At 41.0% G+C, this 27879-nt stretch overlaps 1 protein-coding gene across 8 annotated transcripts in view; it reads right to left on the reverse strand.

Moving 5' to 3' along the window:
* The window catches only part of ADAT2 (adenosine deaminase tRNA specific 2), a 107695-nt gene that overhangs the window by 62021 nt on the left and 17795 nt on the right, over window positions 1–27879 (reverse strand). For 6 of the 8 annotated variants that reach the window (XR_009558764.1, XR_009558763.1, XR_009558760.1 and 3 more), the window contains 2 exons: window positions 24761–24833; window positions 24538–24652 (listed from right to left, as the gene is read on the reverse strand). Coding sequence is in view for 1 of the 8 variants with exons in the window: in XM_030853301.2 (XP_030709161.1) it covers window positions 24609–24652; window positions 24761–24833 (117 nt within the window). In the remaining 7 variants the exon portion in view is untranslated. Of the gene's footprint in view, window positions 1–15612; window positions 15735–22929; window positions 24653–24760; window positions 24834–27879 lie in introns of those variants that run through there. The other 2 variants (XR_009558762.1, XM_030853301.2) reach the window with 2 other exon arrangements.

Raw genomic sequence — 27879 nt, forward strand, 5'->3', positions numbered from 1 at the left:
TATAGTCTGTCATACAGAGTGAAGTAAGTCAGAAAGAGAAAAACAAATACCGTATACTAACACATATATATGGAATCTAAAAAAAAAAAAAAAAAAAAAAAAAAGGTTCTGATGAACCTAGGGGCAGGACAGGAATAAAGACTCAGACGTAGAGAATGGACTTGAGGACACGGGGAGGAGGAAGGGTAAGCTGGGACGAAGTGAGAGAGTGGCATGGACATATATACACTACCAAATGTAAAATAGATAGCTAGTGGGAAGCAGCTGCATAGCACTGGGAGATCAGCTTGGTGCTGTGTGACCACCTAGAGGGTTGGGAGGGAGAGGCAAGAGGGAGGGGATATGGGGATATATGTATACGTATAGGTGATTCACTTTGTTACACAGCAGAAACTAACACAACATTGTAAAGCAATTATACTCCAATAAAGATGTTAAAAAGAAAGAAAAAATGAAGGTACCATAATTCAGCAAGGGCTCTGGGTCAGGCAGAGGCAAGAGAAAATCTGGCTAATGAATGACACAGTGAAAAAAATCTGGCTAATGAATGACACAGTGAAAAAAATGACAAAGTGAAAAATGACACAGTGAAATGCCCACTTCATGGAGGGGTATGATATTTAGATGAAACAAGGTACTTAAAGCACTTTTGCCTTGGACAAAGTAGATGCTCTATAGATATTAATTCCCTCCCCTTTTCCTCCAATTTGCTTTACCAGTTAATTTCCCATTATCAACCCTTGTTAACATAACAATGTTCATGCACTGGACGCACAACCAGGGACACTGGACATCTCCAGGCAATAGGGCAGGATGAGATGGTACCATGGGAGAAAGGGGTGAGGACGTGACAAGCCGAGCTGACTTCACAGTCTTACCACCAGGTTGGATAAATCAGGGTTTATTCTTTACCCGTTTACGAGCATATGCTCTGCTGGATTCTCTATAAACATTAGGCTAAAATTACAAAGCTCCTGAATTTACTTTAGGAAAAAAGAGAAACACAGCAGGTGGCAATTTTATGCTTTTAAGGAGAAAAGACTCAGAAGAGTGTGCAAAGGGGCTTCAGGTCCTGCTTTTTTATGAGAAGGAAAAAGTGACACGTGTGTGTGGAGGGCAGGACTGGTGGAGCCCTGTGTGACAGGGAGCGGGTGGGAGTGAGGCAGTAGCCATAGCCAGCCTCCGGGCTACAAATTCGAACTCTCCACTGAGGGATGTGATGTTTTCTTACTGCAAAAATCAAACCTGACACCATCTAAAATTTTTCTTTTATCATGAACACTTTATTTCCTCAAATGTTTCACTTTACAGTAACCATGCTTTAGAAAAGGTACCATGCTCAAGATTATTTAAGGAAAGAAACTCTTTGCCATCCCAGAAACTGAAATAGCCCCAAATGTGAGAATTTGCATCAGCTCTCGCTGCTATGCAAATCAAAGAGCGGCTTGTAGGGTGGCCTTGTTTATTTTAGTAAACGTGTGGGTAGAGGAGGGAAAGTGGCTGTTTAAAATGCATTTAAAACTTTTAGTTTCAAATTATTGAACTCTGCAAGAGGGAACTTAGATTTCCCAGGAACAAAATGAGACAAAGCTTACTCCAGAAATATGTCAGGCATAAATACACTTAAACAAAACTCTTTAAAGCCATATTGTTGGTTATTTGAATAGAGAGTTGAGAATTTTCCTACCCAATGGGTAACTTAAGTTCACTTCACCTGTGGACTCAGAATTTGTGGGCTCCCACACTGAGACTGCTGGCTCTTTACCACAGTTGTGTAAGGCTGTGATGTGCCAACTTCTGAGCTTGGCCGCTGCTTCTGAACTTCTGATTTGAGGCTCTAGCCAACCATGATTTCCAGGATATGGATCTTACCTGGTGTTTGCCTCCTACCTCTACGACTTTCCTTACTCCATCTGTGCTACTGATGCTAGGACCCAAGTCTCTCTGCCATGGACTCCCATTGGCTGAATTATTAGCTGCTGATGCAATTGTACCTCTGGGCTCCTGAATTGCTTCCTCAGTTTATCATCACATAATTCAATCATATTAACTATCAAGGACAATTTGATATTAACATTAGTATGGAAAAATAAATATGCAAGTATAGCCAGGAGATCAATTAAAAAGAATAACTCTAAGGGAAACTGGCTCTACCAAACACTAAAGACTGCTCTAAAGCCTTTATATCTAAAGCAGTTGGATACTGGCATATGATTAGGCAAACAGACCAGTGGGATAGAATAAAAAGTCCCTGAAGAGACCCACGTACATATGGAAATTTAGTGTGTGACAAAGAGCATCTCATATTGCTGGGGCAAAAATAGGGAAAACTGGGTAACTACCAGAAAAAGACAAAATCTATACCTATCTCACACCATACACAAGAATAAACTAAATGAATCAGGAATCTGAACATAGACATTTAAACTATGTAAGTATGGGAAGAAAATATGGGTATATTCCTCTTTAACCTTGGTACAGGGAAAGTCTTTCTAACCATGACTTCCAATACAGGAAAAAAATAAAAGAATAGATTGACTTGTATGGCAAAAGTCAAAAGGCTGCTGACATGCTAGGAAAAATGTTTGTAACTTATACCAGAGACAAGGGGCTAATATCCTCAATATTTAAAGAATTCTGTAAGAAGGAGAAATGACCAAACTCAAGAGAAAAACAGAAAAAAAGACAGGAACAGAAAATTTATTTTAAAATGTATATATGTCATTTAAACATTTGAAAAGATATTCAAATAACTCATAATTAAAGAAATGCAAGTTAGAACTATACCGTTTCTCACCGATCAGATAAGCAAAAATTCAAAAAGCATGACAACACATCCTGTTGGCAGGGTTAGGGGAAAACAGGCACTCTCACGCATTGCTGATGGGAATACAAATTGGCACAGCCTTTTGGGAGGGGAACTTGGCAATGACTAACAAAACAATTCATTCACTTACCCCCCAACTGAGAGATCCCACTTCTAGGAATCTAACCTGAAGATACATCTCCAAAACTACAAAAATATATATGTGCAGATTATTTATTGCAACATTGTTTGAAAACAACCATGTTTTTTAAAATAATCATATTAAATAACCATGATTAAAAGAGTAGCTGAATAAACTACAGTATATGCAGACGGTGGAGTACTATGCAGCTGTAAAAAAGAATGATAAAGATTTCTATGAACTGGCATGGTGTATTTACTAGGACATATTAAGTGAAAAAAGCAAAGTATAAAAGAATATCAGTAGGATGCTATCCTTCGTGAAAGAAAAAAGGAAATAAGAAATTATACATGTATCTGCTTAATAGTGCAAAAGGAAACAGAGAAAGGCTAAAGTAGAAACTAATGAGATTGGTTACATACAAGGAGCAGGTGGGAATGGGTTGTAACGGATGGGGGAAATGAGAATAGGATAGAATGAACTGATGGGGGCAGGGGATTGACTCTTCTGAGCAGCCCTTTTTAAATAGTTCTGACTTTTGGCAATGATAGTAGTGATTCACTTACTCAAGGCATATAGATAGTCAAAATCAACAGGGATGGGAAAGGGAAACCAAATGAAATATGTATGAATCCAATCAGGAGGTAGAAATCATGCAGTTAATTCAAACAGGGAAATTTAATGTAAACTATAACATGGGAGTAACTGTAAAGGTGTAAGCAGTACTCTAAAAAATACTCTAACATAGAGAGAGAGAGTATAAGGAATGAACGAACTTGGAAGGGGCTCCTTCCTGAGGATGAGATTCAGACCTCATTGGATTCAGTGAATGCTAAAAATTAGTAGATTTTCTGGGCCAGAGCAGCTCCACAGTCACCAGATAAACAGGAAATAACCCTCTGTGGTACAGGCAAGCCAAAGCTTTCAGGAAGGAAATACAGCTGGCCAGCAAACCAAAAGCACTCCTCTGGGGTCCAAGTGGCCAAGACTAGCGGACTGGCACACAGAAGCAGTTGGGACACTGGAAACCCATTCATCAGCAGAGCAGCACGAGGCCCAGAGTGTGTGATGTCCATACTGGGAGGGACACAGTGAGGTGGTCACTGGACCAGGGTCAAGGCAGTGAGCTCACCAAAGAACACTGTGGTCTGGACAAGCAGCACTGGGTTTTTCCACACACCACTGGTAGCCATGTGACAGGAGTGAGAAGATAACAAAACAGCAGCACCCTGGAACCAGGAAGAGAAATCCCTTTCTCTACAATGTCCCTGTAGGGCCCTTCACTGGCAAACTATAACACTGTGCTTATTGCAAAAAAGAAATACTTAAAGGATCCATCTCCATTATTGCAGAGTAAGTAATGAAGGGTGAATTTGGAGATGAAGGGCAATAAATTGGTAACTGGTAGGGCAAACAAAGAAATAAACCTAACTGTAAAGTAACAAATGAATAACACAACCATACAGAAAGCAAAGGAGAAAAAGGAACAAACCACAGTTACTTTGAAAAACAGTATTTTTACTATGTGCACTAAAACCAAAGATAAAATGAACCATGCACAAATGTACATACAGGGGTATGGGAAATTACTTTCTGTGAATTCTAGTATTAAGTAAATAAATTAAAATATTGTGGCTAATGAGAGCCTGTTTTATCATTGTCAGAGAATGGGGTTACAAATAAAGAGCATTCAGGATAAACCTTGTGGTATTCGAATGGAATTGGAGGTATCACTATGAAATAATGGTTTTTATTATATATATAGAAAGATAGATATTCAAATAGATATAAACATGTGTATATGCACATATGTTTCTAGCTCTCTCCTCTGAGAGAAACTAGAAGCAATGATACTCCAGCAGCAGTAAGTACACCTAATGCCCAGATCTTGGTTTCTGAATACCATGCTCCAACAGAATGAACCAGGGCTCCTTGGAGAAATGGCTCATGTCATGGCTAGGCAGTGAAAGTACAAGATGGGCCTGGGAAAACCTGTGATGCCAGAAAGTAAGTGCTTAAAACAAAATGATGGGAACATATCAAAAGGATCCAGGAGCCAACTCGAAGGGGTTTTTTTGGCCAAATTTGAACAAACAAAATAAATAATGATAGTAATAGACTGTAAACCACAGAACATAATAAGAATCCATCAGTCCATTCTAATATAAATAAATAATTGAATAAACAGGGAAGAAGAAAAAGCTCTTCCTTACAATAAAATTCCAATTAATAGATGTAGAAGTAATGATGGAAAAAGAATGTCACCATTTTCAAACACTATAATAATCACTGTTTTAACAAGAGTGATCAATAAGTGATAAAATTAGTGGCAAAAGTATTATGAGAAACAGGAAATTTACATAGTCTCAAAGTAGCTCCCCTGCAAAATATTTATTAATGGCAAAGAAAAAATAGTTTATAGTAGGGAAATCTAGCAGATACCTTAACCAAATGATCAAAGGTAGTATCACAAGCGACGTGACAAATCAACATCACATGCCACTTGGTACGATGCCCCAAGGACACAACGTAACTTCTATAGTAGTTAACCCACAATGCAAATGTATTCATGAAGAAACAGCAGACAAACACAAATCAAGGAACATTCTGCAGAAATAACTGGTGAGTCCTTTTTTAAAGGGTTAAGGGTGTGAAAGGCAAAGAAAGACTGAAGAGCTGTTCTAGACTAAAGGGACTGGAATGAAGCAAGCAAGCCCCCAGGGTGCAAAATCTGCAGAAGTACTCGCTCCCAGGGTCATGCGAGCGTAGGGTTGGCCCTAAAGGAAATCAAGGAGACGTGACAACTAAATGCAATATGCCATCCTGGTTTAGGTCCTGGACAGTAGTGGGAGAACTGGTGAAATGTGAATAACTTCTGTAGATACTATAATAGAATGGTATTAATGTTAATTTCCTGATTTTGATCATTGTACTCTATTATGTAAGATTAACTTTTGAGGAATCTGGATACACAGGGATTTTTGTACCACTTGTACAACTTTTTTAAGTTTAAAATTAACTTAAAAGGAAAAGTTTAATATTTTTTAATTAAAGACAAACAAGTAAGGGTACCGGTTTCTGGTCAAGAACTTAGCATAATGTCACACACAGAGGCATTTATTAAGTAAAGAAACTATAATGCATGGTGCAAGCGTAGAGGCTTTGGAACCATCCAGATGTACGCTCAAGTCTGGCCTTGTTAGTTACTAACTGTGTGACACCAGGCTAGTTACCTAGTCTTCCTAAGCCTCACTGTCCTTATTACACATTTACATACATGGGTCATCATAATAATACCTACTCCATGTGATTATGATTATCTATAGTCTAATCTACATTATGATTATCTATATTCAATAGGCAATATTTGTAAGGAACTTAGTTCAGACTCAATCAATAGGAGTCCCAGTGGTTGTGACTGGTTGTTAGGATTAGCCATATTAATGACTAGGTTATGCCTTGTGAAGAATTATACACAGTATACTAAAGGGCCCCTTTAAGACCAGGTAGATACATTTTTAAACTGAAAAATGGTTAAATAAAAGGTGATTATTTTTTATCAAAACATGATTCATAGACTTCTTTGGGAGCAGATAGATTTTGGTTTACTTTTTTTTTTTTTTTTTTTTTTTTTTTTTTTTTTTATTTGCCCACTTGGGATAGTTTTATCTATTAAGAAAGACAAAAATCAATGGTTTACTTTTAATTCTGTAAAACCAGATCTATGACATAAAGCAATTATTTGTGTATTGCCTTAAGTAGTTGGGGAAAGGGCCACCACAGGGTGACTTGGGCATGGGGAGAATCTGGCTCATTAATAAGTCTTAATGTTGACTCTTTCAAAGGGGTGAAGAGAAGCCAAACTCCCTAGTTGTCTTTTCTAAGCAGATTCTGAACGACTTAAATGTGATGACATAGATCAAATATTTGAGGTTAAGGATTGCTTGTAGGTTCATGCTTTCTCCTTTAATCCATTTTTTGAGATAACTCCAGCATAAATAATGGGCAAGCACAGAAGAAGGCTGAAAATGGCTAAACAGATTCTATTTGGTGCTATTTCAGTGCTAAGTCAAACACTAAAATGTCTGGTGTTTCTAGTGATACATTTATTTTATGAAAAAGATATGAGACCAAGAGACTTCTGTGGCAACTACTCCCTATATAAACAAAGGAAACCATCACAAACAAAATATGTCAATCTGCTGTCTTCCAAATATTTCCAATAATCCTTTAAGTTTAGGAACAAAGGCTACATTCCTGAATAAATTTTCTTATCTTTAAAATCGACTCCAAAGTTTTGGAAACCCTAGCTTTTGAATATTAACCCAAAATAGCTTCTATCCAGTCATTTGGAAATGCAACTCAAATTCATGCTAACCTTAACGGAGGCAGAGATATTGTCTGTGATCTTTCACTGACCCCTTTTTGATTCCTGAGAACTCTAACCATATTGGATACTCCAAAGCATCTTCATCTTTGAATCCTCATCCAGCACTGCTGCCCTTCACTCAGTAGTGACCTCTACCTTATGTGGCTAAGATCTGGTCTGTTTAGAACAAGTGTCATCTAAATTGTTGTGCTGATAGCTCCACCCTCATCCAGCCCCTGCCTATCCTCCAGCCTCTGGACAAGTGGTGACTCCCTCCTTCTTCATGACTCACCCCTTCACTTGGATTCTCAATCTCATACCCAGAAGCTCCTCCAAGTGTATCATTTATTTTTCTGATTTTCTTTCAAAAATACATAGGCTTGGGCTTCCCTGGTGGCGCAGTGGTTGAGAGTCCGCCTGCCGATGCAGGGGACGCGGGTTCGTGCCCCGGTCCGGGAAGATCCCACATGCCGCGGAGCGGCTGGGCCCGTGAGCCATGGCCGCTGAGCCTGCGCGTCCGGAGCCTGTGCTCTGCAATGGGAGAGCCCCGCGTACCGAAAAAAAAAATATATATATATATATATACACATAGGCTTCCCTTATACTTTGCTGGAATATCTTCTATTCAGATAGCTCTACACTTATGTTTCCCTGCCCAAGTCATTGATTTATCCTTTAAACCTGCTATCTGTCCTCACTTCTCGACTGAGACGAATCCAAGGACTTTTTACTAACTTCTGTTTTCTCTGTCTCTGCCATGCCTAACTTTGGTGAACACGCAGGGTCAATCCTAACTCTGAACCTTTGCCCCTCTTGCGGCCCCATCTGAAATCTTCCCTCCTCTTCATTTGTGTCATTCTCACCCATCCTTAAAGGTCCAGCTTGAACCCCTTTTCATCTGTGAAGTCTCACCAGAATCCCCCTTCTCTGAACTCTCGTAATACTGCCAGTAGGATGCACTGCATCTCAGAGATGCACCCAAATTATGCTTCGGGAAACTACACGGTTCCCACTTTATGCATTCTTGCCCAGCGGCTCTTTCTTGGCCAAGGAGTGAGCATTTATCCATAATCATGCCAATGGGATTCTCTCTCCCAGGAACAAGAATCCTGAATGGAGTGACCGAAGGAGAAAGTGGATAGAACGAAACCATCCCGGCTGCAGGGTCCTGCTGAGCCTGTGTCCTAGCCCCACCCCCCAGATCCTGGGAGGTGTAGGATCTGATCTTCCTGGTTGTGGCTTTTCCACATTTCCTTCATTTCTGCGAGCCATGTTTTTTTTTCTCTTAAGTTGACAAGAGTAAATGTTTCTCCCTACATCCAAATATACTTAACTAGGATTTTCCTATTGCCTTTTTTTTTTTTTTGCGGCACGCGGGCCTCTCACTGTTGTGGCCTCTTCCGCTGCGGAGCACAGGCTCCGGACGCGCAGGCTCAGCGGCCATGGCTCACGGGCCCAGCCGCTCTGCGGCATGTGGGTTCTTCCCAGACCGGGGCACGAGCCCACGTCCCCTGCATCGGCAGGCAGACTCTCAACCACTGCGCCACCAGGGAAGCCCCTCCCATTGCCTTTTATTACTGTTTAATTTGAGGAAAGAGGAGCTAATTAAGTCTTGTGTGCCAATGAGACAGGAAGTTTCTTGAGGGCAGAAATTCTGCCTTACAACTTTATTTATCTTACATAAGTTTTTAATAATTCAACTGCATGAATAATCATATGTGAAAATCTCAATCTATAAACAAAGAGACAAGAATAACTATTTGAGATCATCTTTATGATTCTACGTTGCAGTTTAGGATCATTCGTTAATTCCATAAACACATCCCAAGTGTCAGCTATTGACCATGCACCAAGTTAGACACTGGAGTCGTGTGCAAGATGAAAAAAGACAAAAGACATGGCTCCTGCATCTGGAGTTCTTCTTTCCAGTTTAACTTGTGTCTTATATAATGATAGGACCTAGTATCAATTTGGCACTTATAATTCTGAAAAACTTTCAAATATAAATGGGGAAGCTTCTGATGGATCATGTGACCAAGATCAAAACCAGAGCAACAAGGAGAAGACAGGTCCCCTGACTTACAGTGATGTTCCTTCCTTCTCTCTACCACAATGAGAAACATTTCCTTCAGACACAATTAAATAAATTGTGGTATTATGTTTTATTTAATTCCCACGTTACATCCAACTCATGGGTTATTCTTTTGTTACACAAGATAAAGGCAGTTTTTGAGTTCTTGCTAGAGGAAAACAACAGAAGTATTAGCTGGTTCTGGGACATTTGATTAACAAATATTTATGTAGTGCATGCTAAGTGCAATGCATTGGTCTATCCCGTGATTACACCACTCAAGACACAGTGACAGTCCCTGCCCTAAGTGAGTTTATGGTCTTGTGGGAGAGCAGGGGAGTGCCATATATGTGGTAAGTGCTAGAATGAAGAGATACAGCCCATACTCAAGTTCCCCAAATTTTTATGTTCACAAAGAATCTGAATTGAATTTCTCAGTCTCCCCCAGTCATTTGTATGTTGACTGAAACTTATCAGCCTTGTTTTTTCCCCTCATTCCAGAACCAATGTCCCTTCATCTTCACAGTATCACTTCTCTCCAAATTTTCCCTTTTCTTTAAATTCTCCCTTCCTAAATCTGAATTTCCAAGGTGATCCCCAAAACCTTACTGATCCACAGGATATTCACAAAGACCCTGATGGACCCTCAGTGCTCCTCACAGCTCTATAAAAAATTCCTTTTCCTGAGAAGCAGGAAGTTGTCTTTGTTATATTGTCAATGGTCCAGGACAAGACCAGAGACCAAGAGCCAAAGGGTACACCATGAAATTACCTTTTTAGGAATGCATTGTTGCATTCAAGCCGCATGCTTGAATGTACCGTTCTGCTGTTTTGCTTTTAGGGTCAACAGAAGTATATAAAATTTTTCAACTTTCTTCAAAACATGTGCCATGAAATTGACTTAATAAAATGAACAACAACAGTAGCTGCAAGTTACAAAGCAAAACTAGGCTAGGACACATCTGTTGAAAGGGCGGTTGAGGACTTCCCTGGTGGCGCAATGGTTAAGAATCCGCCTGCCAATGCAGGGGACACGGGTTCGAGCCCTGGTCCGCGAAGATTCCACATGCTGCAGAGCAACTAAGCCCGTGCACCACAACTACTGAACCTGCACTCTAAGGCCCACAACTACTGAGCCCGAGTGCCACAACTACTGAAGGTCACATGCCTAGAGCCCGTGTTCCACAACAAGAGAAGCCGCCGCAATGAGAAGCCCGCACACCGCAACAAAGAGTACCCCCCGCTCGCCACAACTAGAGAAAAGCCCACGTGCAGCAACAAAGACCCAATGCAGCCAAAAATAAATTTATTTAAAAAAAAAAAAGAAAGGGCAGTTGATATAAAGACTAAATTTTCTATCAGCTAAGAGTCCACATTTATCAACTGTTAAAACATACAACTTTCCAGACAATCTTAAAGATATTACTGTCATTTTTGTAAAAGCAATTTGTATAGGGTATAACTTTCATGTATAATTACTGCTGGTATAGGCAGATTGGGGCATTGCTAGGATGATTTGAGGCAGAGAGGAGTGAGAATATTAAGGAATGTTAAACTCAGTACATTTCTAAACTATGGCAGGTAAGAGAGATCTGAAAGACTACACAATGTAAAATGAGGTCAGGCAGTGATTTAAAAGTCTGTGTGTTTCTTTGATCATAATACCTAGCACTTTTTCAGAGAATTTACTAACACTAATTACTCCTCACCGCATTTGCATGATATAATATCAACAGCTGCATTTTGTCTTCATTGGTTAAAAGGCATAATGAGGGAGTTAAATGATGGCTTATATCTGGAAAGGAGTTGGAGGCATATCTAGTTTCTAAAGCTTGCATTTATAGTACATCATTAAGAGCTCCAGCTTTGAGAAAAGACAAACCCAGGTTCAAATTCAAGCTCTGTCACTTCATATATCTATGTGACCCTAGGCAAGACACTTACTGTCTAAGCCTCATGTTCTCCATCTGAAAAAGCGAACATGTCCTAGATTGCAAAAATGGGCCCAATTGTTCATCATTTCTTATATCTATACCTTTTGCCCTGCCGTTTTCCAGTGCTCTCTACAGGGATGGAATGACTTATTTAACATCATTACATTTAACTATGTGACTTGCTTTAACCAACATGTCTGAGATATTAACAGACATGTTGCACGAAGAAGGCTGTAATGGACTTATGCAATTAGGCTTGTTCAGAGCTTGCAGCTCTCCAGTCACAACGGAACATGCCCAGCCCAGGCCATTGGAGGAGGAGATACAAATGGAGGAACTGGATTGCCCCATTTATCCCGGCCAAGGCCAGGCTAGATCAGTCTTCAGTGAGCCAAATCCTACATGTCATGAGCCAATCCAGCCAAGACTGGCAGATCTCTTTAGCCAATCACCCCACGTGTATAAGCAATAAATAGTTATTTTTGCATGCCACTGAGGTTTTGTGGGGTTTTGTTACATAACATTGCTGTGACAACAGATAAATGATACATGATGGTAGTACCTATCACATACATGTCAGTGTGAGAAGATACACGTAAATCACTTAGTACAGAACCGAATGATAATTATAACAGTAAAAGTGATAATAGGTACTGTTATTTTGGAGGAAGGATTACAGAATATGCAAAGGTATTGGCAATTCATCTGCGGATCCTGAACAAGACCTGTCTCACTGAAAAGTTTTTACAAAATCATGCAGTTTTACTTCTAGTTTTTGCAAAGAACCAGGCAGATGGTCCAGCTGTATTTTTTAAGCTTGTGAGTATCCTGGGATCTGATCTTATAAGCAAAACAGTTCTTTTCCTTCTATAAGATTTACCTTGTAAAGATTCAAAAATACAAAACAAGGAAGATTCAAAAATACAAAACAAAACAAAACCAAAATACCACACACAGAGTAGAGACAGACATTCAAATTCATGACCTACTGAGGGAAGCCAAAGGCTAGCCTCATGAATAAACCCGAGTTATGGAGTTTTGCTCCAGCGGAGGGCTGGGCAGGGAAGAACAGTCCTCATCCTTTTGGTTCTTTTCCTATTTGGGTAATCTTCTTGAAATAGTTCAGTATAATGGTGAAGAAATGTGGCTCTAGAGTTTAAATTCTGGTTTTGCCCCTTACTAGCTCTGCCATCTTGAGCACATTAAACTCTGCATACATTAACTCACTCCTTAAGTGGGAAAAAGAACAGTAACCACCGCAGGTTGCTGCAAGGATCACATAATAGCTGCAAAGCCTTTTACAGCCGTGCCTGGCACACAATAAAGTGAGTAAATACCATCAATTACTAGTTATTCTAACAGATGAGTCTGTGTTCTGTCAGCTCCATTTCTAACCATGCTAGAGAACGCCGCTATCTAACCAGGTGAGCCTAATTGACCTGGATGCAAAACAGCCCATTAGTATTGAACTACCTATATCCATCCTAAGTACAGAACAAAAACTGAATCTCAGATTTTATACTCCAAGGTGAGGAAAAGCCACACTCATGAGAGAGAGGAAGATACAAGGCCTGGATGAATGCCGAGAGTGATGTTTCTCAGCGGCTCCCAAGCTATCTCACCTAGTTCTCATAAGAGTTATGAGAAAGAGGGGGCGTCCCTGGTGGCGCAGTGGTTGAGAGTCCACCTGCCGATGCAGGGGACACGGGTTCATACCCCGGTCCGGCAAGATCCCACATGCCGCGGAGCGGCTGGGCCCGTGAGCCATGGCCGCTGAGCCTGCGCGTCCGGAGCCTGTGCTCTGCAACGGGAGGGGCCCCAACAGTGAGAGGCCCGCGTACCACAAAAAAAAAGAGTTATGAGAAAGAGTCCAAAGTGACTTCTCACTTTGCACTGCAGTTCTGTCCATCAGCACAAAGACAAATTAATGCTCTTCACCTAACCAACCAGTAGCATGAATAGACAAGTGACTTGCTCTCTTTTAGACACCAACATTCTTCCTTTTTTGGCTGTTTCTCTTACTAATCCAGTGAAATTAACCATGGGAGCCATAGTCTACTCTGAGAGTTGCTGTCCTCCTTAGGAAAAGGAGATCAGGACAGAAGCCAAAGAAAGTCTCACCCTCTCCTTCATGGAGGCCCTTCTTCCATATCCTCTCCTAAATTCTCTTCCTCCCTATCATCCAGGAGTCAAGGAGTTGCTACTTCATTCCTTCACGGTTTTTATGAATGCTTCTCTATTGTAGCCCCCAAAGCTGCTGAACAGGTCAGGACATTAATTCCATTAGCCCCAATGCCACCATCAGCCCCCACTCTCTTTCTCATCTTGGATTCTGCTCAGCTATGCTATCCAACCAAGCAGTGTGAACGATAAGCACCAGATGAAAATATAGCCCAAATAACACTCCAGCCCTGTAAAATTCCTGAAATTGACTGTCACCTTGTAAAAGTTAACAATACAAACTTTCTCCTATCATCAGTTCAATCTGCTGCTGCCACAGAGAACTTTCAGTCCAAAATTCCGCCCTACCCTATTTCCTTCTACTAACTCAGTTCCAGGCAGAAGAGACAGTATTTGGGCCTTTGGGTAGAATCTGCACGCTGGGCCATCTGCCAGTATAATTGGAATAGAGCCTTAGCACCTCCAAAGTTTGATCATTTCAACCCTAAGACTCTCATTTCCCTCTTTTCTGAAATACCTAAGGGTCGACAGAACAAATGAGAATATCACAGCACCAGCCTTAATCCCACAAAATTCTAAAGCACAAACAAATTCCCAGTAATAACCTAAACATCAATTTCCACCTGAGGGCAGTTACCAAGCAAAAGATTGCATTTCCCAGAGCATATTCCAGACACTTATTGCTATTGCCAGTTACAGACCCATTGCGAAGATTTGGCATTATCCAGGTCTTCAAGGAAACAAACAAAAAAAAGAGAGCAAGAGAGAGAGAAAAAGGCCTCTTCCTTTAGATTTCAGGATGCCAGTGACTTTGTACCAACTGTTAGAATTCCAGCCTTGGAAAGCCAAGTTCATGGGGAGAGAGAAATTGTGTATCAAGACACGAATTGTGTGGATAACTACTAAGAACCTGCTGTATAAAAATATAAATAAAATTCTACATTAAAAACAAACAAACCCGACACGAATTGTGACACTGTGTGCTCCTTGCCATACTTTGCCTGCACAACTGAGCTTATGTACACAATTAAAATGGCAACTTAAAAATAAAAAGATGAAAGATGTTCTATAGCCCTCATTGCTAACTCTGCTTCTGCCAAGAGTAATCAGCAGTGAAAAGATAAATCCATCAGTATTTGAATTTAAATGTTAAAATAATAATAAAGCTTATGGTCTCCCTAAGGTTAGTTTATAATAAAAATAACTTCTTGAACCGGAAAACTTATCTGGTTTCTTTCTTCCTTTCATTATCCACTTAATGACTGAAGTTATTATTTCCATGGTGGTCTCCAAGCCACACTTGGTTTCTATGTAGATTGGCGTGTCACCTCCAACAATTTCACCAGCTGCCTTTTCCTCTCAAGAGAATATGATTAAAATATTAATCCAGCTTCTGGACTAATCTAGCAAAAAAAAAAAAAGTTATATAAATCAATCTCTGCACAACATTTTCCTCTCTCTGAAATGTGCAATGTGTCCTCGTTTTATTTGCAATGCCTCCACAGGAAGGTTAGGTACTAGCAAAGCAGATCTAAAATGTTTTACCTCTCTGCCCCTCTCCTGCTTTGTCCTCCTGACTTCTCAAACCCGGAAATGGGAAACTTTGAGCCCCAGTCCAAATGAGAAGAGAAGAGCTGGAGGAAATCGCCAGGGGTCTAAGTCACGCTACCTGGGCTGCCCAGCTGCCTGGTAGCGATCCACCAAAGCGCTCAGAGATAGAGGGCACGCTCAGCCAGCCGACACGGCGTTCTCTCGGCAGTGCTAATACGCATGTTTGTCCTGCTGCCTGGAAACCATCCAGAACTGCAAATCCATCCCTCCGAAAGCATTGACCGAAACCCGCCCCTGGGCCTAGCATCGGGCTAAACCCTTGCTTGTAAGGAGATTACAATCTAATTACTGTAGTTAGACACCAAATGAGTATTAAACTATGTGACGCTAAGTAGGAATTTGAAGAAAATGGTCATTGTGGGCTGGAGTAATCGGAAAAGATTTCATGGAGCCTCCAAGACTTTGAAGGGAAGAGTAAAGTAACGCTTGAGGTTGGTGAAGTTGATAAAATGGGCTTAGGATAAAAAGAAAAAACACCGTGTGTTGTCTCGGGCTTACCTGAGGAGGAAATCCACCAATAAAGGTGCAAGGCATGCTGGGTGCCCCAGACCGTCGTGTCAGCAGAGCTCATCAGTAAGAAAATGGGTTTCCTCTCGGGTCAGGAAGAAATTTCATCCTTCCTGAAATTGTTTAGCATTTGAATCAGGATGGTGATGTCGTTGATACAAAAATCAAGCTGACATCCTTAAGTTACTTAGGCCTCCAATATAGAAATGTCATTGAAAGAAATGGCTTTCTAGCGATGCCAGTTCAGACTAGATTAAAAGTTGAAAGTATTTTCCTGTGAAGTCAGGATTACTGATGGAGGAATAGATCTTTTTCCAAAGGGCACTAACAGCCAAGAAAGATCATTAGTAGTACCTTCTAGGACTAGGATTGGAATGATCGAGCCGTAGAACTCTGTTCCACCAATTTTAGAAAGTCATACTGTAGGTTTCCCGTCTAAGTAATTAATAAAAATAGCAAGACTTTGTTTCTTATGTGCCCTTAATTATTAACTTTGCATTAATCTGCATATTTTAATTGAACTACGTGCATTACGTGACAAAAGTGTCTCTGGAGAAACTCTGGTTTCTCCAGTTCGTCCCATGATTAATGATAGATAAGGTGGACAGGGGTGAAAGCATTTTTCAACATGGCTAACTTGATTTTCCAAGAGAAAAGCTGTCAAGGCCCATTTTCTCCCTCATGCTTAGTTAAATTGCTGACTGAATCAACTAGTGTAATGGGTTAATTCTGAAATCTTATCTCTTATTGTGTAAAACTGAAATGTACCTCTGTCTCCTTTTTGAGAGGATTTTTTTTAATGGCGGAATAACAATCATTTCATTCCAAGTATCATCTGCAAGTCAGGTTTTCCATAAGGCAGACAGGGCCTTGCTGAAACCGATGTTTCTGAATAGTTTGTCTACACTTCAGCCTGGGAACAGGCTGCCAAGTGGGCTGGGATGCTTTCTGTGACCTTTTTGGAAGGTCAAAGGAGGTGTGCCATTCACTTGGCTCTGTGCTGTAAGGAACTCAGGTCTCTCTTCTCCATTTAAAGACTCTAACGTGGGCTTCTCTGGTGGCGCAGTGGTTGAGAGTCCGCCTGCCGATGGAGGGGACACGGGTTCGTGCCCCGGTCCGGGAAGATCCCACATGCCGCGGAGTGGCTGGGCCCGTGAGCCATGGCCGCTGAGTCTGCGCGTCCGGAGGCTGTGCTCCGCAACGGGAGAGGCCACAACAGTGAGAGGCCCGCGTACCGCAAAAAAAATAAAATAAAATAAAGACTCTAACGTGGGCCTGGTATCCACCATTCATTCCCACAATTGGCAATTGTCAAGGACAATCTCAGAAGTTTCTAGGAATGGGCATAGGCTGCAGGCTCAGAGAAGCTGCTTCTCAGCCCCCGCCAGTTGGGAATTGAGTTTGCTGTGCTGACCACAAGCCTAGGACTCCTCCAGCCCAGCAACTCCAGCACTTTGCAGCAAACACACATGATGAATGGTGTATGGACACACACCCGTGGGCGTTCCCAGGATCATGCACAATTCCCTGAATACTGGCTTTAACCCCACCCTTTCTCCAAAACAAGAAAGCACGGCACAATATTAGATGAGAGAGGGAAAGGCTTGAATCCACTCTAAGGTATGCTTCGAACAAAAATAAATAATTCAGAGATGTCAGCACATTATTAAGAAAAAAATGGATTGAAACATTTCAGAGTTGCGACACCATGTTGAGAACTGCTGCCTTTGACACGAAGCTGCCTGGGACACTGGACAATTGTCACACAAGTTGACAGCAACCTATCAGTCTCAAGGGCTACCCTGACTGGCTGTCTACCACCGTGCTGCCCTTTCTCCATAGCGAATAGACCCACACCTATGATTGTACAGAGTGATGATTAAGAGAATGTACTTCTGTATATAAAACAGATAAACAACAAGGACCCACTGTATAGCACAGGAAACTATATTCAATATCTTGTAATAGCCTATAATGGAGAAGAATCTGAAAAAGAATAGATATGTAGATATATCTGAATCACTTTGCTGTACACCTGAAGGTAACACAACATTGTAAATTAACTACAATTCAATTTTTTTAAATGGTTAAAAAATAAAATAAAATCTAGGAAAATAAATGTGAAAACCAAAACCTTTAAATAAAAAAAAAAAAAGCACGCACTCTGGAGACAGCCTGCCTGAATTCAAATCCTAACTTCACATTTTTTTGCTCTTCATTAGGGCTGTTCACAAATACTCCCATTCTCCTCCTCCTGAGGTAGATGGTGGCTTACATCTCCTGCCACCTTGAAGTTGGGCGTGTCTGTGTGACTTACTTTAATTCCTATGTGAGAAGTGATGATTCACTTCTGGGCAAAAGTCAGTAAGCCCTCCTTACTCGAGTGGCCCGTGGTCCAGCAGTATAGGACCCACCTGGAAGCTTGCTAGAAATGCAGAATCTCAGGCCCACCCCAGACCTCCTGATTCACGATGCGTACCTCACAAGCTCCCCAGGCCATGCACACGCACATTCGAGTGGGAAGTCCTGCTGCAAAGCAAGAGCCCTGCTCGCCATTTGCTCATCTCCCTGCCACCGTGACTGATGATGTCCCAGATGGTGGCCTAAGCCCTTGGCCTGACCTGAGATGGACAAGAAGTAAAGCATGAGAGAATCAAAGCTTTGTTCTAAGCCACTAAAATGTAAAGGCTGTTCCTGTGGCATAAACAAGCCTATTCTGATACAATCACTTAGTGCTCTGCAACCCTGGACAGGTTACTTAACCTCCCTGTGCCTCAGTTTCCTTGATGTAAAACGGAGATGATAACAGTACTGATTCTTAGGGTTGATATGAGGATTACTGAGGTAACATATGAATAGAGCCTGGTACACATTCAATGCAAATGTTAGCATCTATTACTGACACATTCTGTGCCCACAACTCAAATCTTGCCTAGTGATGTGTGAGTCCTCAGTGACAGTAGGATCAGAACCTTTGCTCCCTGGCAATCCCCTACCCCAAACCACTCATACTCCAGGACGAGTATGAAATCACTCACATCAGAAAGAGAATGAAAAATGACTCCTTCTCGGGCTTCCCTGGTGGCGCAGTGGTTGAGAGTCCGCCTGCCGATGCAGGGGACACGGGTTCGTGCCCCGGTCCGGGAAGATCCCACATGATGCGGAGCGGCTGGGCCCGTGAGCCATGGCCGCTGAGGCTGCGCGTTCGGAGCCTGTGCTCCGCAACGGGAGAGGCCACAACAGTGAGAGGCCCACATATCGCAAAAAAAAAAAAAAAAAAGACTCCTTCTCAGAAAGAAGTAGGGGATCTTTGTAACCTGGCCCAAGCATTCCTGGCCTGGATCTTCACATCACTGCTTTTCCCCTACTCTAGTATCGCATATGCAGCCCTCACCCTCTCACCTGCCTTTCCAAATCCTACCTGCCTTTCAAGGCACAGCTAGTGTCCCTCCTTCTCCATCAAGTCTGCCTCAAAGACTTCTTTACTATGCAATTTAGAATTAAGACATAGTATCTGTCTATTATGCATAAGGCTTTGTCCTGAACTCAATGCTGGGTTAAAACACACAAACATACACACACACACAAACACACACAATACCTAATAAATGTTTATTTTTTGTCTCTTCTAGCACCAAAGGGTTACCAAGCCTGTTCCCCAAGAAAACTGACAAAGGCACAGTGATGAGGATGGTATAGAGGTAGTTTCTGTTTAAGTCCTGCTTTTTAAAAGGGTCCAATAGATTTCTAACATTATAGTAAAAGTGATAAATACTTGATAATCTTTTTTATATGAGGATCATGAATAAAATGGGCTTTTTTAGTCTAAACCCAAATAAAATGATAAATTATCTTTTCTCCTTGCCACTCCCTTAAAGTGTATGTAAGGAAACAAAATATTCTAAGCCAGGGTAAATATTTTAGTATCCTGGATCTCTCTTTCATATTCATAAACCGACTTGAAAAAAGAATCACGGTACCGAAGCAATTCACCACAGCTGCGCAATGAACCACATGACTCAGTTCCAAAGTCACAGAACTTGAATAAGCACCTTAGAAATCCAACCTCAACATTTCATATTCTCTAGACCAGGGACCAGCAAACATTTTCTTAAAGGACCAGACACTGGACATTTTAGGCTGTGGGAACCACAGGTCTCTGTCACTGCTACTTGACTCTGCCACTATAGCACGGAAGCAGCCCCAGACAATACAGAAACAAATGGGCATGGCTATGTTCCAACAAAATTTATGGACACTGGCATTTGAACTTCACATGTTCACGGGTCACTAAAATCTCCTTTTGATTTCTTTTCAACCATTTAAAAATGTAAAACCATTTTCAACCTGTGAGTTGTTCCCAAACAGCCAGCAAGCTGGGTTTGCCGGCCCCTGCTCCAGACCTCCAAGTTCATGCTTCTTCAACCACGTCACAAAGTCTCCCTAGTAGTCATGGACACATGGTATGGAGCCCAGTGGTCACTTAAAAATCAGGTGAGAAATAATCCCACGAGCCCGTTTTTATTCGCTCAACTTGAAAAAACAAAGATACTAAAGATGTCAAACTTTTGCCGGAACACATGCCAGTCTTAGCACAAAAACACATGCCAGTCTTAGCACAAAAATAATGTCACCCATCACCCCTTTTCTCACCACGCACAATTAACAGTTCACGGAGTAAGAAAATAGTTGGCAGTTGTCTTCATAGATGAAGTCAATGTAGTCTCATTCCTTTGCCAAAAGGCAGGGAAAGCAGTTCCTGATGGCTCTTCTCCTCAGGGCTGTTCAAGGCCAGCTGATGCAGAATGACTGGGAAGGACAAGCTTTGGCTTCAACGTGGATTTTTAACCAGGACTCTCACTACTTTAAAAAAAATGTTTAATTTTTTTCAAAAAGAGCCTTGGCTTTTGCTATTTTTACTGACAGTCATTTTGAAAGTAGCAGTGCTTAAAACATTTTAAGTCTAGATATCTCTATGGAAACCCAAGAGAATTCACATTTTATGGCCAAATGACTACCTACCTAGATCCTCTCGGATCACTATAGGCCATCTGTGAAACCAGAAACATCTTAGACCTATTTTCCCAAAACTCTATCTTATCAGATATATAATTAAATTGATATAATTGTTACTTTTGCTGAGGAAAAGATTAGGAGAGAACTTATTTCTGAGGCTGCCTTTTGAGTTTTAAGACATCCCTATTTAAAATATTATTAGGAAAAGAATTTGTAAAGAATTTTATAAATTTTGGCAGACGTAATAATAGAGGAGGAACGCAATCAAATAATTTAACAGTTGCTTTGAAATATATGTCATTAATTTTCTTCCCCCTCCTTTCCATCAATGTTGAATACATTTTCTCTCAAAAAATGTAACAGTTCCTCTCCCCAGACTGCATATTCTTTGCAAGGGAGGGGAAAAAAAACAATAATTATTTGGCAAATAAATCAGATAACACTTTCACCAGGTAACCAAAATTAACATCACCAGCGAGGGACAGATGGCCTTTAGGGGCCTCCAGATGCGACACTCTGAGAAGAACATAATATCACCTAGAATGCATAACCTGAATCTAATCATGAGGAAACACCATTATAAAAAAATAAAAAGAAAGGAGGTGGAGCAGAAGGGTTGTATTATTTTTAAAATGTCAATGTCACAAAAGACAAAGAAAGGCTGTGGAAATGTTCTAGAATAAAAGAAGATAAAGATACATGAAAATCAAATGCAATATGTGACCTCAGAATGGATCTGATATTGCAGGGGGGTGGGGAAAATTCTCTAAAGGAGGTGAAGGGGTCAACAGACAAAACTGGACTACAAATGGTATATTAAAGTATTATATCAATGTTAAATTTACTGATGTCAATAACTATACCATGATTATATGAGAATTGTATAAGAATGTATGATGTATATAACTTTCTACTAAATGGTTCAGAAAAACATATTGATATATATGTATTTATATATATATTTATATATACTTTTTTTAGAGAGAGAGAGGATAATAGATATCAAATGATAAATCTAAAGGTACAAAATGTTAATAGGTTTAAGGAATAAGGGATATATAGGTATTTCTTCAACTTTTCTCTAAGTTTGAAGTTATTTCCAAATAGAGTTTAAAGAAAAATTAACAGTTCTTGCCTACGTTGGAGTTCTTGGCTATCTATTTTCTCTCCATGATACTCCAAATACAACACAGTAAGGGAGAGTGCCAAGTCACAAGAAAACACAGATATTTTAACATGATCTTTTATCAGTGACTGACGGTGCCAAAGCATTACACACCACCCATTCTCAGCAGAGTCCGGTGCAGACCAGTAAACATTGGGTACCCCAGCAACTTAGATGCAATCATTTCCCACTAATTTCTCCAAAGAAGGCTGTGATTCTAAAACCTCTGTGCATCCCACAGCTTGCAGAATTAGGTCATACACAAAACAAGCCTCTCAGCTTGTCTCTTTGACACACTACATCAGTATCAATCAATTGGATTCAATCTTTCTAACTGCAGCATTTCAATATTTTAAGCCACATCTAAGTAGCTAGAGAATATGCCACTCAGGAAGCAGGATCACCTCATCATACATCCTCAACTCCTCACCACCACTGCCTAACTGCTGTCAATATCCCACAGCCTTCACATCTGTGAGCCCACAATGGTCCTGTATCAGTGCTGGAGGTGCTGACCTCCCATCTTCAGTACTCCATCCAAACTGATTGTTCCCCAAAGCAATGGAGGGAACTGTGCCTAAGACCAAAAATTTAGGAGAGACTATTCTGTAAGTCAATCACTGGAAAGAGAATCAAAAAAGTAATAACCAAAATTAAAATTTTCAGCCATCCTTAGGAATTTGGAATACTTACCCATTCTCCAAAACACAGCAAAGACAGAACATATGTATAGTGGGTAAGTCTTTTCTGTCCTTTCCTCTTTTTAGTTTTATTATTTTCTTGATCCTTTTAGTAGTGACTATCTCTGGGGTAAAATACCCAGGTTCTATTTGGCTTTGGCTTTTTATCCCAGATATTCTCCTTATTATTAATTTTTCCCTAAATTTCAATCAATAATTTTATTTAACAAATGTTTACCAAGAACCTACTTGACATAAGATGCTTGGCTGGACTTAAAGGGTGGTACTCCCCAGAAAAAAGTTCCCAGGGTTTTTATCTACCAATAATTCCCAAGAAAGTGACACGAAGACAATAAGTGCAATGAAGTCTGCTTGCAGAAAAGCATAAGAAGCAGAAATGAATCATGACCAATGGCAAAAAGGAATAACCTAGTCAAAGCACTAAAATTTAATGAGAAGATCATCTTTAAAGTAGGTGAAATTGAAGGGAAGGTACATGTAACATTATTATAGATTTAAAGTCATGCATATTCTTCTCCATAAAACTTCTCAAATGCAGATAAAAACACACATGTACAAAACCAAGCAATTATAAATCCTCTGAAGCATGTAACTGTGATTAACTGCTACTCTTGGCAATATAAAAATACTTTACCACAATTACATTCCAGCCTGTAATGTAATTCAAAACAAACAAGTCAGAGACATCGCTCAAATGGCAGAACCAACAAATACAGATGCTTTGCATCAAGGAAATAAATCCACTGAAGAAATGCAACTGAGGAGCTGCCCTCCAGGGCCTGGAGCTGGGCTTCTGGTGGAACAGCGAGGCCCCCTTCTGGGCAGATGCAGAGCATCCCGGCACGGCTCTGCAAAGCTGCAGTGCATCAGAGGCAACCCCTGCCGCAGTCAGGAAGCATAGATACCTGGGACTTCCTGCTGTGGATACCCTTTGAGGGTTGTGCTGACACTTTCACATTTTAGTTTTGCTTTTTGTGTTTTGTTTTTTGCCGCGCCGCACGGCATGTAGGATCTTAGTTCCCTGACCAGGGAAGGAACCCTTGCCGCCTGCAGTGCCAAGTGAGGAGTCTTAACCACTGGACCTCCAGGGAAGTCCTTTTACATTTTAGATTTTAAATTCTAAATCTGGATTTTTATAAAGAGAAATAATTGTGCTTGATTTCAGATGAAACTAACCATAATTCTGCAACCAGCATTCCCACCACCAAATGGCACGCCCACCCCTTCTACCCCGTTCTGTTTCTTTTTGCCATAATTTTTATCACCCTCTAACATACTGTGTAATCTGTTATGCTCATTATCTGTCTCCTCCTGCTAGAATATGAGCTCCATGAGGGCAGGATTCTTTGTTTTGCTCACTGCTTCAGCGAACGAACAGAGCCTGGCACAGTTTAGTTGCTCAATAACAAAGAAGGAGTTGTCCATTTATGCATTTCTTTTACTGTTAAGACTATTCATCTTCAAAGAAGGCATAAATAAGATTTTACAATAGCAGTATGCTGTAATTTTTAAATGATACTTAAGCACTTGTTTTAACAGTATGTATTTTCTCTAAATGCTTTATAAAAGCAAAAGTCTGCTCTAAGGACCATAGAATCACGGTCTATATGTATATGATTCGTATACAATTTCCAAGGAAGTCACATCCTGCCCCCCACACCCTGGGAGAACATAGTGGCTACCAAGAATGAAGGCTCCGAGTCTGAAAGGCCAGGCCCAGACCAGGTGTCCATAGGGCAATGCGCTCCATGCAGACACACCAGGTAACTGAGGCCAGATATACACATCCCCTGAAAGTCAGCACTTCCCTGGACCGAGCATAACGATTTTGGCAGGAAGAGCAGGCACTGCTTACTAATTTCTAAAATGTCAATCTTTAATTTTTCCCCTTCTTAAAAATGTTCTTCCAGCTTGTGGAAAATCTAGGAGTTGTTTGCAGTTGTCAGACTTTTTAAAAGTGCTAATTTGTTCCCTTAACAGAGCAAATGATGAAAAACCATTTTCCCATGGATTAAGGACAATATATAAACATACGATTCAACAATGTCAACAGCTTTCTGTCCAAGAATGTCGTCCAGGAACATGAGTCTTTCATTAGAACAAGTTCAGGATTTCTGACATTCCTTTTTCCGAACCTTTGATTTTGGTGCTGTGAAAAGAATAGAAAAGAAAAAGAGAAAATGAAGAGGTAGGCCCGTGCAGACTCTCTTCGTACTGATTTAAGTGAAGTACACACATACAGTAGTGGAAAACTGACCATTTGGATTTTCTTGTTTGTAGAAGGTCTTTAACATCTCCACTGCTTCCTCAGCCCGATATCCAGGGATGCACTGATGAAACGAGAAAGCTGAGAATGAATGTAGGCCTAGGAAAATGTGTATTGTATCCCACAAAAACTGCAATATATACAGAATTATGTAAACACATTTCCAGTGTTAACATGCCTTGAGGATATTAGTAACATGGGTAAGGAAGCATATTTCCCCCCAAAAAAACCAGACATATGGTCTCAAACATCTCTCTCGATCAACTAATTATTATTTCTCAATCAACTACTGTGTGATCATAATACAAATCACTAGCTATGTGATCTTGGGTAGGATACTTAAACTTTCTATGCTTCGGTTCCCTCATATGTAAAATACAGGGAATTATAGCAATTAACCCAAAAGGATTTTGTGAGGATTAAATGAGATTAGATAATATAACCCCTGTTAAATACCTGGCATATCATTAAGCGCTCACTAAGCACTAAGCTATTTTTTTTTTTTTTTTTTTTTTGGCGGTACGCGGGCCTCTCACTGTTGTGGCCTCTCCTGCTGCGGAGCACAGGCTCCGGACGCGCAGGCTCAGCGGCCATGGCTCACGGGCCCAGCTGCTACGTGGCATGTGGGATCTTCCCGGACCGGGGCACGAACCTGTGTCCCCTGCATCAGCAGGCGGACTCTCAACCACTGCGCCACCAGGGAAGCCCAGCACTAAGCTATTTTTATCTGCTGTTCTTTACTGGTGGCCCATTAAGTGTTTGATTCTATAGAGCTAGGGTTGGCAGTCCACAGCTAGAAATGGTCAGCTAAGAATGGTTTTTATATTTTTAAAGGGTTAAAAAATAAATAATATGTGACAGAGATGTAAGTGGCTCACAAAGGCTAAAATATTTACCCTCAGGCTCTTTAAAGAAAAAATCAGTCGATCCTTACTACAAAGGATGTTTTTTTGAGTGTTCTATCTTTGGTAGATTCCTTCAGAGAAGTGATCAACATGTGAAAGAATAGAAATTGTGGTAACAGCAGGGGGATGAAACTTAAACTTGCCTTAACGATAGAGAATATTTAAAAAGAGTGAGCAGATCATCTCAGGGAAAGAGTAGGAATAGGCTTAGGTCGTGAGTGAGAAAACCAACTGATGGGGGTGGGGTGATTATTAAGGGAGTGCAAGGAAAGAAATGAAAGCAATAAAAACGAAGTCAAAATATATAGGGCTTTGAAGGCGTTTGGACTTGATACGCTGCCCCCTTTGGAGGTGCACGAGTGATGCAATGAATGGAGGAGATACCAGGGAATCTTCCATCTGGAAGCAGTGCCCAGGAGAAGATGGAGCCAGCACTGGGCCGGCGAGTGTGGTCCACTGCTCAAGATGAGCCTCCCTTTCTCTTGTGCTTCAGCTGGCTCCTGCCTGGGCCCACAAAGCCTGCATAAACCTTCCCCATCAAAACCACCTGCTACAAGTTCGATGTTTTTGGATTCCACATGTAAGGGAGATCATACAGTATTTGTCTTTCCCTGGCTTATTTTGCTTAGCATAACACCCCTGAGGTCCAGCCATGCTGTTGAAAATGGCAGAATTTCCTTCTTTTTTTATGGCTGAATAATATTCATATATACATATATATATATGACCATATATACAATACTTTCTTTATAGAAACAGAGAGTAGAATAGTGGTTGACAGGGGCGGAGGGGGTGGGGGAAATGGGGAGACTTTTGTCAAAGGGTACAAACCGTCAGTTATAAGAAGAGTAAGTTCCAGCATGGTGACTAAAGAGAACAATACTGTATTGTATGCTTGAAAGTCGCTATGAGAGGGGAGCTTAAGTGTTCTCACCATAACGTAATAACAACAACAACAAAATAGTAGTTATATGAAGTGAAGGATGTATGAACTAACCTTATTGTGGTATAAACATTTTGCTGTATACAAGCATCAAATCATCACACTGTACACCTTATAATCTCACAATGTTGTACGTCAATTATATCTCAATAAAGCTGGAAAAAAAAAACCGATAATCTTCCTTCTACCCTGTCCCCCACGCAAGCTGATACCCTGCTCCTCCCAGAGAACGTTCCCGAATCGTGGCCGTCACTTTTGCGGCTCTCAGTTCCTCCCCAACCTCATCCTCACTGGCTTGTGCTCCCAGGATTGCCCTCTTAGATATCTCAAGGGCCCCTATTGACCAAAACACTGGTCTTTTCACTCTCCTCAACTCTCTGCAGTCGTGGAGACTCCTGGCTACACTTGCTTCTCTTTTGAACCCTCTCCTCCCTTGGCTTCTCAGTACTTCATCTTCTAACCATGTTGGTGAGTACAGCGTTTCCTACACTGTTCAGTGTTCCCGTCCCCCGGGTCCCCCACCTCTCCTCATTGTCTCAGGAGCACTCTCCTCTCAGGTAAAGTTAGAACCTTGGTTTTCCACCTTGGCTGCTCAGTGGAATCACTTGGGAGCTCACTAAAAAAATACCAATGCTCCCCCTCCCTCCACGGCTTCCGATTCAGTGGGTCTGGAGTGGGGACCAAGCACAGGCTTGGGTCCAAGCTCTCCAGGTGATTCTAATGTGCACTCAGGGACCAGACCCACTGAGTTACAGGTGGAGAAGGAAACTGGATCCCTCTAAGCTACTAAGGTAATCGTTTCGGGCATCTAGTATAGCTACAAATTTGTGGCTTTAACAAAAAGCACATATTCTTAATTAAAATAGTTTTTTTACACAAGGCAGGTAAAGTAAATTAATCACCATCTTCTTTGAAAAGAATAGTTCTGTAGGTCTCCTCTATGAACTTTAATGCTGCTTATAATACAGTATTAAAAGAATCTATAATTCTGCAATACAAAAACAGCATCCCACCTCCCACAAATTCCCGCCTCACCCCTACCCACACCCTAAGCCAACCAAATAAAAGTAGAAAACACAGCATCCAGAAGCCTGGGGTATCGATAGTTTCTCTAGAATCTCAAAACACTGTAAAAAAAAAAAAAACATATTTTGGCATCAAATCTGGAGATGTGGCTTCAAACCATGGCCATTCATTTTGATGGAGCCAATCTGGCCAGGTACACACACTGCAAGTGAACTTATTTTTTGGTTCAACCAGAT

This window comes from Globicephala melas, chromosome 14 (genome assembly GCF_963455315.2).
Source record: "Globicephala melas chromosome 14, mGloMel1.2, whole genome shotgun sequence".
Classification (NCBI taxonomy): Eukaryota; Metazoa; Chordata; class Mammalia; order Artiodactyla; family Delphinidae; genus Globicephala; species Globicephala melas.